This window comes from Bufo gargarizans, chromosome 5 (assembly GCF_014858855.1).
Source record: "Bufo gargarizans isolate SCDJY-AF-19 chromosome 5, ASM1485885v1, whole genome shotgun sequence".
In the NCBI taxonomy this organism is placed as follows: domain Eukaryota; kingdom Metazoa; phylum Chordata; class Amphibia; order Anura; family Bufonidae; genus Bufo; species Bufo gargarizans.
The window spans coordinates 33,807,439-33,821,968 of NC_058084.1; the positions used below are offsets into that span (position 1 = coordinate 33,807,439).

Below are 14,530 nucleotides of genomic sequence, written 5' to 3' on the forward strand. Positions count from 1 at the left end.
AGTGAAGGTTGCTGGGAGTTGTAGTTTTGCAACAAGTGGCGTTTGCTGACCCTTGCAGCTTTTTTTTTTTTTTAAGGAACAGCGCCACACCTCTCCGAGGGCCGTATCTGGTATTGCAGCTCAGCTCTGTTAAACTGCAGCGCTGGATACGATCATATGGCATTAATAAAGCCTGAGCTCCATCCCCCTGGTGGTGGTTTCTGGCACTGTTGCAGCAGACAGCTTAGAGTCAGGGCGACTCCCTGCAGCTTTTCTAGGGCCCTGATTGTCTTATCTGCCTCTGTTCTAATCTGGTTAGTCAGCGACCTGGAAAATCTGCATGACGGCGCAGAAGCAGACATTACATCTTTGACTGGTTACCCCTTGGCTAATCGCAGGGACTCCGGGATGGGCGGTCTAACGCTGCAGTGTGCGGCCAGACGAGGGTGACGGCGGCGGCTGGGGTCTTCTATACAAAGCAGAGAACCCTTCTCATGCAAATGACAGAGCAGAAGGGGTTAATGGGGGGAGCCGAGGGACTGAAAGGCCGCACTCAGAGGGGAGACGGCGGATCCCCCACGCCAGTCCAAACCTGAAATTCCAGTCCTAGGATATAAAGCTGGAGGAGCCTGCCAATCCCGGCGCTGGGCGGCGGCTGCTGTTCTCAGCCACTGAGAGGAGGATGGGGGTAGTACTAGGGAGATCCTCGAGTTTCCCTGCTCCGGGATCCTACGCCTGCAAAATCATTCTCTGCTGCAGATATCACTGCAGCGTATACTGTCACATAGTGCGGTAGTTTAACCCTCTCCCTGTTGGGTCCATAAACCATTTAGTTTTAAAGTAGAATACATAATAAAGTCATATTCCCCCCCCCCCCCCCCCCCCCATACACTGCGCTGTACACCTATGGGCACCTTCATACAACTTTGCTACAAAGGGGAACCTTTTTAAAATTAAGAAATGGCAGAAGTCTGCAGAGCCGTGGACAGATGCCGAGATGCATAGCCCATAGTGGACCCTCTGCAACACCGTGAAGCTGTGTCCGCGTAGTCAGACCGGAATAGACGTGTAGGTAGGTGTATACACGCACCGCGTCCTGAGAGGTAGCACTCCGCAATGTGACCGTAAAAATGGAGCGTAGCCAGACGAGACCTCTAGGGCCACATTGACCCTGTGGGGGTGTTATATCAAGCCCTGCACCCCAGGATTCTGCACACTTCAAAAAGTGGCAAGTAGAGGTTCTTGTTTTTTTAAAAGTCGCAATTCCACAGCAGGCGTCCCCCAGATGCACCTTTTACTGAAATAGGCGCAAGCGCTGAATGCATTACTGTGCGCCAGTCTAAAAACCATTCTCAAATACACCAGCCTAGTGTAGTGATGGACAAGCTGATTACACCGGCCTGTCACTTAGGGGTTAATGTGAAGCAGTGCTTGACAACTCGCAGTGCAGCAGCAAGGAAACAGTGTATTCAATAGATTCGACTCCCCCCCCCCCCTTCCAGACGCGGTTGTCTATGTATTACTGGGCATTACTACACCTTAAAGGGGTTTCAATAGGATATGCCACAGATGGACCTATAGGTGCGGGTAGCACCTCCACTCACTGCAATGGGACTTACGAAAAATAGCCGAGCGCTGGTGGGGCCCAGTTCTTGAGTGCCCCCCATCCCCCCCACACACACACATACTTTCAATATATGGTTACTGTCACACTTGCGCTTTCCCTTTCTGCTAATAAGATCCGTCATAGGCTCTCAATGGCGGGGGGAAAACGCTTCAGTTTTGTCCCCATTCATTGTCAATGGGGACAAAACTGAATGAAACGGAGTGCACCAGAATGAGTTCTGTTTGGTTGCGTCCCCATCGTGGACAGAATAAGGCTACTTTCACACTGGCGTTTTGGCTTTCCGTTTGCGAGATCCGTCATGGGCTCTCAGAAGTGGTCCAAAACGGATCCGTTTTGCCCTAATGCATTCTGAATAGATGAGGATCCGCTCAGAATGCATCAGTTCGCCTCCGTCTCCATTCCGCTTTGGAGTGTGCTGTCCGCATTTCCGTGCCGCGGCCCCAAGCTTCCGGGTCACAGCTTCGCAAACAATAGAACATGTCCTAATAATAGGCAGTTCTATGGGGGCTACCGTCCGGATGTATTGCGGATCTGCAATACACAACGGACGTGTGAATGGACCCTTAATGTGATTATAGTAGCGCCAAGTCAGCGAGTTGCCCATAATATTGCAACCCTTTCTTGGTGTTGGGCTTTGTTGCCTGTACAGGGGCGGTTTATTTGCCCCTGGGGCAGTTGCCTGTGTCGGGGCTGCTGTCTTACTGAGAGATGCCCAGGCAAACTCAATTCTCTTTTCTTTTCAGTGAAACGAAGACTTCGAAGCCGGAGTCCATAAACAACCTCCTGCCGCCGCCATTACCGGAGCACATCTCGGCCGTCACCGTGGAGCTGGAGCAAGACGATGACGACGTGAAGCCCCCTCCATCTTTGCTCGTGCCTCCGCGGATAGAGGTAGCGTCGGAAGATGCCGAGGATCTGGAGTTTGAGCACACCTTGGACAGGTCGGTGTCTCCGTCCCTCTCCTCGGTGGATATGAACTTGTCCATGTCTCCGCCGCTTCCTAGGATAGAAGAATGCTTCAGCCAGAGCTGCTCGCACCTAAGGACGACCTGCGCTTGCAGTCCTGAGACGTTGCAGCTGGTAAAGAAAGAGCATCAGCTCATTCTTCACAACCAGAAGCAATACGGACTTTACATCAAGGAGAAGCGGGAATGCTTGAAGAGGAGGCAGCATCTAGAAGAGGAATTGCTGAAAGCCAAAATCAAAGTGGAGAAGTTCAAGGCATTAAGATTACGGCGGGATCTGCCGGAGTACAGTAACTTGTAGGCGCGGCCACACGTGCGTCTGGATATTGCAGCGATACACCGGACTGTGATCTTCCTTCTGATATTGAACTGCAGGTCTCAGCAGGGTTAAAGTGGTTTTTCCAAGACTTTTATACTGATGACCTATTCTCTGGATAGATCAGCAGTATCTGATTGTGGGGGTCCGACATCTGGGACCCCTGCCAGTCAGCTGATTAAGAAGGCACTGGCACTTGCAATACTGCCATGACCTTCTCAAAGCTTAGCCTAGGCCATGTGACATCATATCGGTTACTTGGCCTAGTCACAGCTCCTCCCCATTGGAGTGGATGGGGCTGAGCTGCAATACCAAGTACAGCTGCTATCAAATGGATGGCCCTGTGCTTGGTGTGCCGCTTCCTTCTCAAACAGCTGATCTGCGGGAGTCCTGGGTGTCGGACCTCCACCGATCGGACACTGATGAGGATAGGTCATCCAAGATCCAAAGTTGATTCGTTCAAAACCTTGTATGGGCTCCAGTGAGGGGAAATTCGTTATCGCCGAAGTCTCGCGAGACTTCGCTGAATAACTGGCCATCGATTTTAAAACTTGAAAACCATTTTAAAACTTGGATCCGAAGACTGCTTCTGTACCAGCCGGTACCTCGGTACCAAAGCAGTCTTCGGATCCAAGTTTTAAAATGGTTTTCAAGTTTTAAAATCGATGGCCAAAGTTATTCAGCGAAGTCTCGCGAAATTTCGGCAATAACGAATTTCCCCTCATCGGAGCCCATACGAGGTTGAAATTCAGCAAAAAAAAATTGCATTTAATATCTGCTGATTGTTTAGTTACCGTTCCAAACCCCAACTTCTGTAGATCCGTGGTCTGCATTTTGCCATCAGGTATCGGACATGTCCCATTTCTTTGTGAAATGGACATACGGATGCGGAAAGTACACGGATCATTCATGTGCTTTCCACATCTATATGTCAGTTCCGCAAAAAGATAGGAATATGTTAGCAAAATACGGACCACAATTTTTTTTTAGAATTACGGACGGCACACAAACCGCATCCGTATTGTGCGGAGCACTAAACTGATACGGTTGTGTGTATGAGGCCTTGTGCTGTGCTATTGGGGGTATTGACCTAATATTATTCCACCTTCAGGAGCAGTTCGCGTTAGAAATCTATATGTTATGCTATGTTATCCATTCACATACAGACCTGCTTTCAAAATTCTGCTGGTTTATCTGGGCTCCACTCAGGCAGGTTCTGCCAGCAATGTCATGTGTATGTGGACAGTCTCAATGTTCAGCAGATAGGAACATCTGACCTTGCATGGGAGACGAGCGGTTTTCTCTGTTCACACCGCCATATGTAAGTAATATGTGGCATATGCATTGGGAAGGTTTCCGGCACATACTGCTTGCTGAATGTAGCCATAGGGCACCGTTTGCCCAGTGGAGGACGGAAGTGTGTTTTTGGCCTCTATTGGGGTGGTGTCTTCTTCATATGGCGATATAATGGTGTACATCAGGAAATCTAGGCATCTATCCCCATTGTGATGTGAGCAGAGCCTAGCTGCCCCTTGTTCTCCCACAATGCATTGCTCTGTTAACAGGGAGCCAGCAGAATTTGGGAGCAGAAGAAAAAACACCTTTGGGGCAACTTTTTTTTTATGATTGCATTTTGCTAAATTTGGGCTCACGGGCTAAAAACATTTTTTTGTTCTACTACAGGGTTAAGTTCCAGCTGTCATGTTGCTGCTTTGAGGCTTAGACGTGTAGTCCTTATCTCTGAATTCCTGACAGCTCATGAAAACACAGCTAAATCGGCAAACTGCTAGGGCTACTTTCACACTGGCGTTTTGGTTTCCGTTTGCGAGATCTGTTTCAGGGCTCTCACAAGCGGTCCAATGCATTCTGAATGGAAAAGGATCCGCTCAGAATACATCAGTTTGCCTGCGTTCCGTTTCCATTCCGCTCTGGAGGCGGACACCAAAACGCTGTTTGCAGCGTTTTGCTGTCGCCTGACGAAACTGAGCCAAACGGATCCGTCCTGACACACAATGTAAGTCAATGGGGACAGATCCGTTTATGACGGATGCATGCGGTCCGCCTAAAACGTGAGTGTGAAAATAGGCTAACAATATGGAGCTGTCAGGAGTTCAGAGATGATGGCTAGACATCTAAGCTCAGTGTGAAACGGAAAGCAAGATACTCTGCATCCAGGCCGGAACCTAAACCTGTAGGAAAAAACTGCTGAAAATGTTTAATAAAGACCAATTTAAAAAAAATATTTTTTTATTTTTTTTTTAAAGCCAAAATGAGTAAAATTTCAATCGTAAAAAAACAAAAAAAAACATTGAAGGTGTTCATAGCCTTTAAGGGCTGTTTCACACGAGCCGTGCGTGACATCCGCTCCGTGAATTACAGCCAAGACCCGATGCGGACAGCAGAGACACGGAGCAGTAACATGACTGATAATGCTCCGTGCCTCTCTGTGATCTCTGTACTACGAAATCACAGGGAGATAAAGTTGTCACTGTGATTTCGTAGTAAAGAGGTTACAGAGAGGCACGGAGCATTATCAGTCATGTTACTGCTCCGTGTCTCTGCTGTCCGCATCGGGTCTTGGCTGTCATTCACGGCAGCGGATGTCACACACGGTATACGCTCGTGTGAAACAGCCCTAACTCAAAATAAAGTTACTGAAATGTTATTGGTTATAACTGTGAAGTGTCAGGAATCCAACCTTCTACAATTCATGGTTAACATTAAAGGGGTTATCGGAGACTTAAGATATGCTCCCCATATGCCCAGGCCCCTCACACTAATTCTACTTGCCTAGCTCCCCCTGTTGCTCCTTGTCCCCGCACGGCCGCCGCTGCTTCTCCCTGTGCGCGGATGACACATCTGGCTGCTAGGGAGGCTCACCCCCTGACACCAGATGTTTTCATCCGCGCACAGGGAGAAGCGGCGGTGCGGGGAGCCAGGTAAGTAGAATCAGTGTGAGGGGCTCGGGCATATGGGGAGTATTTTTTTTTAGTGCTCTGAGTATTTAAAGAAAAGTAGATTACTCCCTCATTCCTTAAAATACATTCTGGTTTCTGAGCTTCCCGTGGATGAGCCATGCAGTCCTATGCAAACAGCTGTGTGTTGTAAGCCTGGTCACCAGAGATCTGCTCTTGGCACACTTAGGCCTCTTTCACACGGGCGTCACGTGTGAGGGCCGGATAGGATGCGGGTGAGTCGTGGGAAAATCGTGCGAGTAGGTACGCAATTGCAGTCACTTTTGACTGTGATTGCTTTCCGATGTTCAGTTTTTATCGCGCAATGCGTGCAATGCATTTTACACGTGATAAAAAACTGACTGTGGTACCCAGACCTGAAGCCGGACTTCTTCACTGAAGTTCGGGTTTGGGTTAGGTGTTGTGTAGATTTTATTATTTTCCCTCATAACATGGTTATAATGGAAGATAATAGCATTCTTAATGCAGAATGCTAAGTAAAATGTCCATTGTGGGGTAAAAAAAGTAACTCGCTTCATCCACTTGCTCGCGCATCCGGCATAGTCGTCTTTTTTCTTCTTGCAGGACCTGGCTGTAAAAGGACCTTTTGGTGATGTCATCACACTCAACACATGATGAGCACGATTACATCACCAAAGGTCCTTTTGCAGGTCCTAAAAGAGGAGGGGTCCGGCTGCACGATCAATTGAAACAGGTAAGTACATTTATTTATTTATTTTTTTAAAACCTCAATCCACAGCATTCTGTATTAAGAATACTATTATTTTCCCTTTGTAACCATGTTATTAGGGAAAATAATACAGTGATTAGACTTTAATGGGGTCCGGGGTTGCTCATCCCTGTCATCTCCTAGCAACCGTGCGTGAAAATCGCACCGCATCCGCACTTGCTTGCAGAAGCGATGCGACTTTCACGCATCCCCACTCATTTCTATGGGGCCTGCGTTGCGTGAAACACGCAGACTATAGAACATGCTGTGATTTTTCACGCAACGCACAAGTGATGCGTGAAAATCGCCGCTCATCTGCACAGCCCTGTTGAAATGAATGGGTCCGTATTCAGTGCGGGTGCAATGCGTTCACCTCTCACATTGTACCCGCACGGAAAACTCGCCCGTGTGAAAGGGGCCTTAGAGAACCCCCTTTAAATCCTGTGTCTCACGGGCAAAATTATGAAATCCACTCTGGTCCTGGTGACCAGCACCTCGTTTTTGAGCGATCTTTGCAGTATTTATTGGAAATCAATGATACAAGTACAGAAAACATTACAATAAATCACATCTTCACATCCTTTTTTTTTTTTTTTTTCTATTTATGAAGAAATCATCAAATTCTTGTATTTCCACTTTATAGATTTTGACGTTTATTTTTATTTTTTTATAAGAAATGTGATTTTATTCTGTTCTTGACAATGTGAAAATTCCAGTTTCTAAGTTTTTTAGTTTTTTTTTCTGAAGAATAAAAATTCTTGCAGTTTCACATTTTTGTTATTTATTTCTTTTATTCTTCCACAATGTCCATCTCGGCTCCATTTTGTAAGGCCACCTTCACACAGCCAAACCTCGGTCACATTTCCGTGTCCGTTTGATGTGCATGGAAATTGTTTTTTCCGTGTTTATGAAGGATCCGTGTTTGGTCCGTGTGTCATCTGTGTTCCACAGACACTGTCAGGCTTAAAATTCATTTCCAGAGGATGTCATGTCATCCATGTTGTAAGGGTTTTTCACAGATCCACAGACTTCAATGGGCGTTTAGTTCACATCAACAAACGCATTCAAATCAATGAGTACGTGTGCTGTCTGTGGGAAATGAGGATAGCACACGTCCATCAAAAATGGAAATGTGAGTGATGCCTCAGAGTTTGATCAGTGATTTACTATTAGTGAATATTAGGGCTAATGCACACGACCGCATGTTTGGTCCACATCCAATCCATACTTCTTGCAGATCGGATGCAGACACATTCATTTTAATGGGGCTGCAAAAAAAATAGAACATTTCCTATTCCTGTCTGGTTTGCAGACAAGGATAGGAATAGGACATTTCTATTGAATTGAAAAAAAAAAATGGCAGCATGCACATGGCCGGGATCCATGTTTTGCGGATCCACGATTTGCGGACCGTTAAACACATCTGGTTGTGTGCATGAGCCCTTACCCTGAACCAGGCGTGGAGATGAGCTGTAATGGAACAATCTGGAACCCATTTTGTGTCTTAATCGCTGGTCAAACACTGATGTAATTTATTAGGGGTCATGCACTTTTTTTTTTGTGGCCCGTATGTGGAGCCCTAACCCTGGGTTCAGACCTGAGCGTTTTACAGCGCGTTCCCACGCGCTGTAAAACGCACAACAGGCAAGAACCAATGATTCCCTATGGGAATGGTTCTCACCTGGGCGTTTTACAGCGCGTACGATCGCGCTGTAAAACGCCCGACGCTCAAACAAGTGCTTGAGCTTTTTTTTGGGCGTTTGTCGCGCGTTCCCGCACATAGATATTCGGGAACGCGCGACAATGTGTGCACGGCTGTCTCTGTATGCGCGCTTGTAAACGCCCGTACAAGCGCGCATACAGAGCGCTCCTCTCGGAACGCTCAGGTCTGAACCCAGGGTTAAAGTGGGTTTAGATGGGCCGAGGAGCAGCAGATTTGTCATGAAGGGAGCGTTCCTTGACTCGATATTCACAAACAGCGATCATCTCCACAGAAGGAGGACGGGGGATCACTATTGCCATCCCTTGTCTCCATACCGAATCATTGTTTCTGGGCGGTAGATCTCTGTTTAGATCACACGATCTGCTGCCCAGAAACGATGATTGATGTGTCTGTACAAACGACCGGATCACCAGACGAACCAACGTTTTGCTCGTTCATCGGGTGATCAGCTGCACCTCTAGACTGGCAGACTGTCGGAGGCGAGCTTTGCACGAATGTTCGTTCCCGATAATCTGCCCGATTATTGGTAAATCCACCTAATGGAGCCATAACAGCGGTCTCGTTCTAGTGCATGGGGCCTTCACTGTATGCCTCCCATATTATATTGAATTCTGTACCATTCAGGCAGATTTTCTTTTTTAAATGTTCAGTTACGTGAAATAATCGCTAAATATTTTGTGCTGTTTGCTCATTATTTCGGTCGTTGCCCCTAGAGCACTGCTACTGACTTGCAGATTTGTAATAGGAAAAGGGGGCGACTAGTAATCGTTAATTTTCTGTGAATTGGACTGAAAAATGTACGTCGTTTGATCACTGCACGCCATTGCATGTCACAGTTTTTCACATTTGAATCTCCTCTCTTGGGCAGACCTGCGAAAATAAGCCTGGCTTGCTCCCCGTCTCTCTATCATCTCGATCTCCCCTCGGCCTTGATTGCTCCCAGGATGTCCTCTTCCGTTTTTCCGCCTCTGGAGCCAGTGTTGACCTGCTCCCCTTAGTGTATTTGGCATGATGCAAGGGGGATGTAGGTGAACACTGCAGCCAGCAATTTGCTGCAGTGGCGACACATGGCTTCACCGTTAAGGTGGTTCACAGGGCAGAGTTTTTAAAGAGGTATTCAGCCCTTTATCCTCACCAAAATCTGTGTTAAAAATCGTTTAATGTGAAGCGCCAGTTGATTTTTAATGGAAATTTACGCTGTAGTTCATTCAGTGAAAATCTGCATCACACAATTCTAGTAGTTTCCACGTGAAAACAGGGAGTGATGGCCACGCTTGGATTAACGGATCTGCGACATGTACAATGAAAAACAGTAGAAATCTTGGGGTCAGGTCTGAGCCGTCCTTTGAAGTGAATGGGGAGGCAGAATTGTAATGTCAACAGCGAGCAGGTAAACGGAGAAGAGAATACCGCGCTCAGATGAGCACTGCGGTCTCTTCAAAAAGCTGATTGGCGGGGGTGATGGGAGCCTGTCCCTCACCGATCTGATATTGATGACCTTTCCCGAGGATACGTCATCAATGTAGTAAGAGCAGACAACCCCTTTAATACCAGGCACTAATGCATTGTAATTATCCATATGGCCTCCTTTGCTGGCTGGATTAATTTTTCCTTCACATTATACACTGCTGGTTTCCGGTGACCCGGATGGGTCTATGTGCACTTGCACAGCACTTTTTACTATAGTGTGCAAGCATGGCCACCGCTGATGGATTGCAGGGTGGTCATAACCATGGAAACGAGCCGTGTATAATGTGAGGGAAAAATGAATCCTGCCAGCAAAGGAGGCAATATGGACAATCACAATACATTAGTACATGCCTTGTATTAACTTTGTCTACATGATAGATGCCATTTGCTGAAGTGAGACAACCCCTTTAGCTCTCTGTCAGACCATCCCTGGGCCTGATAAACCTGCCCATATTTAGATTGGTGGGGCTCTGTATTGCAGCTTTGTCCCAAATGCGGAGACACACCCCCCCCCCCCCCTCCCCTGACCTAGTGATAAGGATAGCAACCTTGGCACTCCAGCTGCTGTGAAACTACAACTCCCAACAGGCACACTTATTCAGTTGTATTTGTAACTCTGAGAAGTGAAAGGAGGATTCTGGGAGTTGTAATTTCAGAACAGCTGGAGTGCCGGAAGTTGCTGATCCCTGGTATAGGGGATTGGAGATCTTCCGTCATCTTCTCCCTGGACATTGTCTTTGTCAGCAGGTTCTTCTGGGAAGAATCCTGCAGGATCTTGTAATGGAAGCTGCTGGACTGATGCCAAGGAGGATTCCTATTCTTTCCTTTTTCTTCCATTCTTGCCTTTCCATATTGGCCCTCTGGGTTTGTGTCCTCCACCCTTGGTTTGCTTGTCCCCTTGCCTCTTGCATTGATAGCCTCCATTAACAATCTTGAAGGTGGTGGCTATAGATATATATATTCAGACCCATCAGGTTGTTGTCCTTTGTGTATTTCCATATTGCATGGGGTCTGTTCTCAGTTTGATAACTACTGACTCATTGGTTTCCGTAGGTTTGGCCGATCCTCTCCGAGCAGCAAATCAGATGGTGGATGGTAGAAGCGAGGAGGAAGAGGCGAGCTGCCCCCAAAAGTACTTCAGCGTGGTCTGGGGCAAAGCGTCAAAGAAGAAGCACAAGAAATGGGAAGGAGACGCTGTTCTCATCGCGAGAGGAAGATCAGTGACGTTGAAGGACCTGGAAGGCAAAGATATTGGAAAAGGTAGTGTGAATATAGGTTTATGTACAGATAAATTCTCAAAGGAGAAAAAAAGCGCTGCAGAAAGGATGTGAAAAACATCTCCAGGTCATAGGCCTAGAGCCTGAGGCTGCACTACTAAGAGATTCTGACGACAACGTGGCCCATTGTCAGGGAGACCTTGTCTAGATCCTTACCAATATATAAGGAGGTTTCTCCTCAATGCTTAACCTGACTACTTTGCTGCCCCTCTGTTATTCCTACTGAAAATGCCATGCCCTGTGAACCACCTTAACGGTGAAACCATGTGTTGCTGGCGGCAGTGTTCACCTACATCCCCCTTGCATCATACCAAATACACAAAGGGGAGCAGGTCACCACTGGCTCCTGAGGCGGAAAAACGGAAGAGGACATCCTGGGAGCAATCAAGGCCGAGGGGAGAGAAAAAGGAGAGGGAGAGAAAAAGGAGAGGGAGAGAAAAAGGAGAGGGAGAGAAAAAGGAGAGGGAGAGAAAAAGGAGAGGGAGAGAAAAAGGAGAGGGAGAGAAAAAGGGGAGGGAGAGAAAAAGGAGAGGGAGGGAGAGAAAAAGGAGAGGGAGAGAAAAAGGGGAGGGAGAGAAAAAGGAGAGGGAGGAGAGAAAAGGAGAGGGAGGGAGAGAAAAAGGAGAGGGAGGGAGAGAAAAAGGAGAGGGAGGGAGAGAAAAAGGAGAGGGAGGGAGAGAAAAGGAGAGGGAGGGAGAGAAAAAGGAGAGGGAGGGAGAGAAAAAGGAGAGGGAGGGAGAGAAAAAGGAGAGGGAGGGAGAGAAAAAGGAGAGGGAGGGAGAGAAAAAGGAGAGGGAGGGAGAGAAAAAGGAGAGGGAGGGAGAGAAAAAGGAGAGGGAGGGAGAGAAAAAGGAGAGGGAGGGAGAGAAAAAGGAGAGGGAGGGAGAGAAAAAGGAGAGGGAGGGAGAGAAAAAGGAGAGGGAGGGAGAGAAAAGGAGAGGGAGGGAGAAATGAAAGGGGTTCAGTAGTGATGGCCTATCCTTGGGATATATCATCACTATCTGATTGGAGTGGTTCTGACTCCCTACACCCCCGACAATCAGCTGTTTGAAGAGGCCACGGCGCTCTGGTGAACACTGCTCCTTTTCACGGCTTACCAATCATCATATAGGAGCTGTGCTTGGTATTGCGGGACTGCGCTTCACGTAGGTCATGTGACCGATAAACATAACGTCACCGGCCAAGGGCTCGTTCACATGAATGTGTGAAGCCCGTGTCCGTGCTGTGGACCGCAAATTACGGGCTGCAATGTACGGGCACCGTCCGTGGGGCAGGCGCATGGGGATCCCAGACCCGTTCACTTGAATGGGTCTGCGATCCTTCCGTTCCGCAAAAATATAGAGAAAATTCTATCTTTTTGCGGTGCGGAAGCACAGAACGGAACCCCAGAAAGCATTTCATAGTGTACCGTTCTGTTCCGCATCTCCGGATTTGTGGACCCATCGAAATGAATGGGTCTGAATCCGTGATGCTGAATGGCCACGAACGGTGCCCGTGTATTGCGGATCTGCAAATGTGGTCCGCCCTACGGCAACAGGCATCACACGTTTGTGTGAACGAGACCCAAAGAAGTGACCGGACCATGACCAATTAGGTATTGATGATCTATCCTGAGGACAGGCCATCCGTATCTAACTCCCGGAAAACCCCACTAAAAATGTACCTTTACCCTTCCCATTGTTCATAGGGTGTGTTCCTACCCAGTCTGACAGGGATACACCACAGGCGGGCAGAAACGACACCAAATTAATCAGAGCTTGCTTTGTAAATGCCCCCCACTTCCCTGAAGGAGGTGCTGAGGTTTAGTGGACAGTGCTTGGTCGGGGTGGGGGCCCTGCAATCTTCATTTTGTTCCTACATAAACACACGGTCATTCTTCACAGGGTCGGGATACAAGCTGAAGGATCTGGAAAGCTTGGAAGAAGGCCACACCTTGATGATTGGTGGAAAGGAGATTGAGGTGATGGGTACAATCTCAGCAGAAGATTACAGCAGCGGCAGGTGCTTTCACTCGTCAGTGATGGCGCCCACCCAGACACCTTCAGATTACGCCCCACCGAAACCATTCACCAACCCAGTGAAACATGGGAGCAAAGAAGGCGCATCAAGAGACCTCCCGATCTGCAAACCTCGACACGATCCCAGCGCACCAAGTATACATTTCTAAACATTTCCAATGTGTGCCATCCCTGTATGTACTTCAGACGTAAGCTGAAAACCTGTCCTGATAACGTGCTGCTTCGCACAGGGTCGTGGTTTGTTAGTGTGTCAGAGCCCTTTCATGTACGAAGCACATGAGCTGGATATGTTTTCAGCTTCTATTCACTGACCGCAAGCAAGAAGGGGGGAGTATGTTAAATAGTCCAAGCATTCATAAAACTGGCAAACCACTTTGTTGGACCTCTCATATCAGACATATTGATCATTCCCCTACGCCATGTTTTATGACTTTTTAAACACCATTGTGAATAACTTTAGTATCAGCTGGTGTTTTTATGTCGCCTTCGCCAGTTTGCTAAGATATGGTGTTGGCCCCGGCAAATTCATCCTCATTTACTCCAGAAACTGGTGTAAATAATGACTGAAATGTACACCTGGAGCCCACGGACTGCCGGAGGAGGCATAAACGACATGCCGCGGCGCAGGCCTAATCAAGACCGCTGTAGTACATGTCAGTCTTGATATATTAATTCCATAGTTACTGATAAATCCATCGATTTGGGAAAGTTACAGGCATTGTCCTGCCATAATAACATATTCCCTATCCACAGGATAAGGGTCAAGCATCTGATTAGTGAGGGTCCAATCGCTAGGACCCTCACTGGTCACAGGAATGAGGTGCTGCAGAAAATGGAGCAGTGGTCACACAATGCAGCTTCATTGACCTCTATGGGCGTGACGAAGAGAAGCCGCGTACAGCGTTATCCAGCCGTCCCATAGAGTTCAATAGAGCGACCCCGACTCATCAGATTATATCCTAATCTGTGCGTAGGAGATAAATTCTTAGAGGGGAAAACCTATTTAATGCAGAAACACTGCTTCAGCTTTGTTTGTTTTTTTAAATATATGAATGGTTGAAATAATTTTTTTCATACTTTGCCTCACTTTTTGCATTGATACTAGTTCATTTCTTTATTCTTATATACCAATCAGCCATAATATTAAAACATTAAAAGGAAATGTGTCATCAGAAAATTATCTATTGTTTAAATCACATTTTTATGTTAAACCTTTTATTTATTTTCATGTCACTATCTGTATTTTAAAAATGTACAGTCAGGTCCGTAAATATTGGGACATGGACACAATTCAATTTTTTTGGGCTCTATACACCACCACAATGGATTTGAAATGAAACTAACAAGATGTGCTTTACCTGCAGACTGTCAGCTTTAATTTGAGGTTATTTACATCCAAATCAGGTGAACGGTGTAGGAATTACAACAGTTTGCATATGTGCCTCCCACTTGTTAAGGGACCAAAAGTAAT

The 14,530-nt window shown here is 47.1% G+C and overlaps 1 protein-coding gene across 10 annotated transcripts in view; it reads left to right on the forward strand.

Annotated features, from left to right (window-relative positions):
• Positions 1–14,530, forward strand: part of RAD54B (RAD54 homolog B) — a 74,054-nt gene that overhangs the window by 16,091 nt on the left and 43,433 nt on the right. For 9 of the 10 annotated variants that reach the window (XR_006389955.1, XM_044293214.1, XM_044293212.1 and 6 more), the window contains 2 exons: positions 10,818–11,024; positions 12,925–13,194. Coding sequence is in view for 9 of the 10 variants with exons in the window: in XM_044293208.1 (XP_044149143.1) it covers positions 10,818–11,024; positions 12,925–13,194 (477 nt within the window). In the remaining variant the exon portion in view is untranslated. Of the gene's footprint in view, positions 1–2,349; positions 3,419–10,817; positions 11,025–12,924; positions 13,195–14,530 lie in introns of those variants that run through there. The other variant, XM_044293216.1, reaches the window with a different exon arrangement.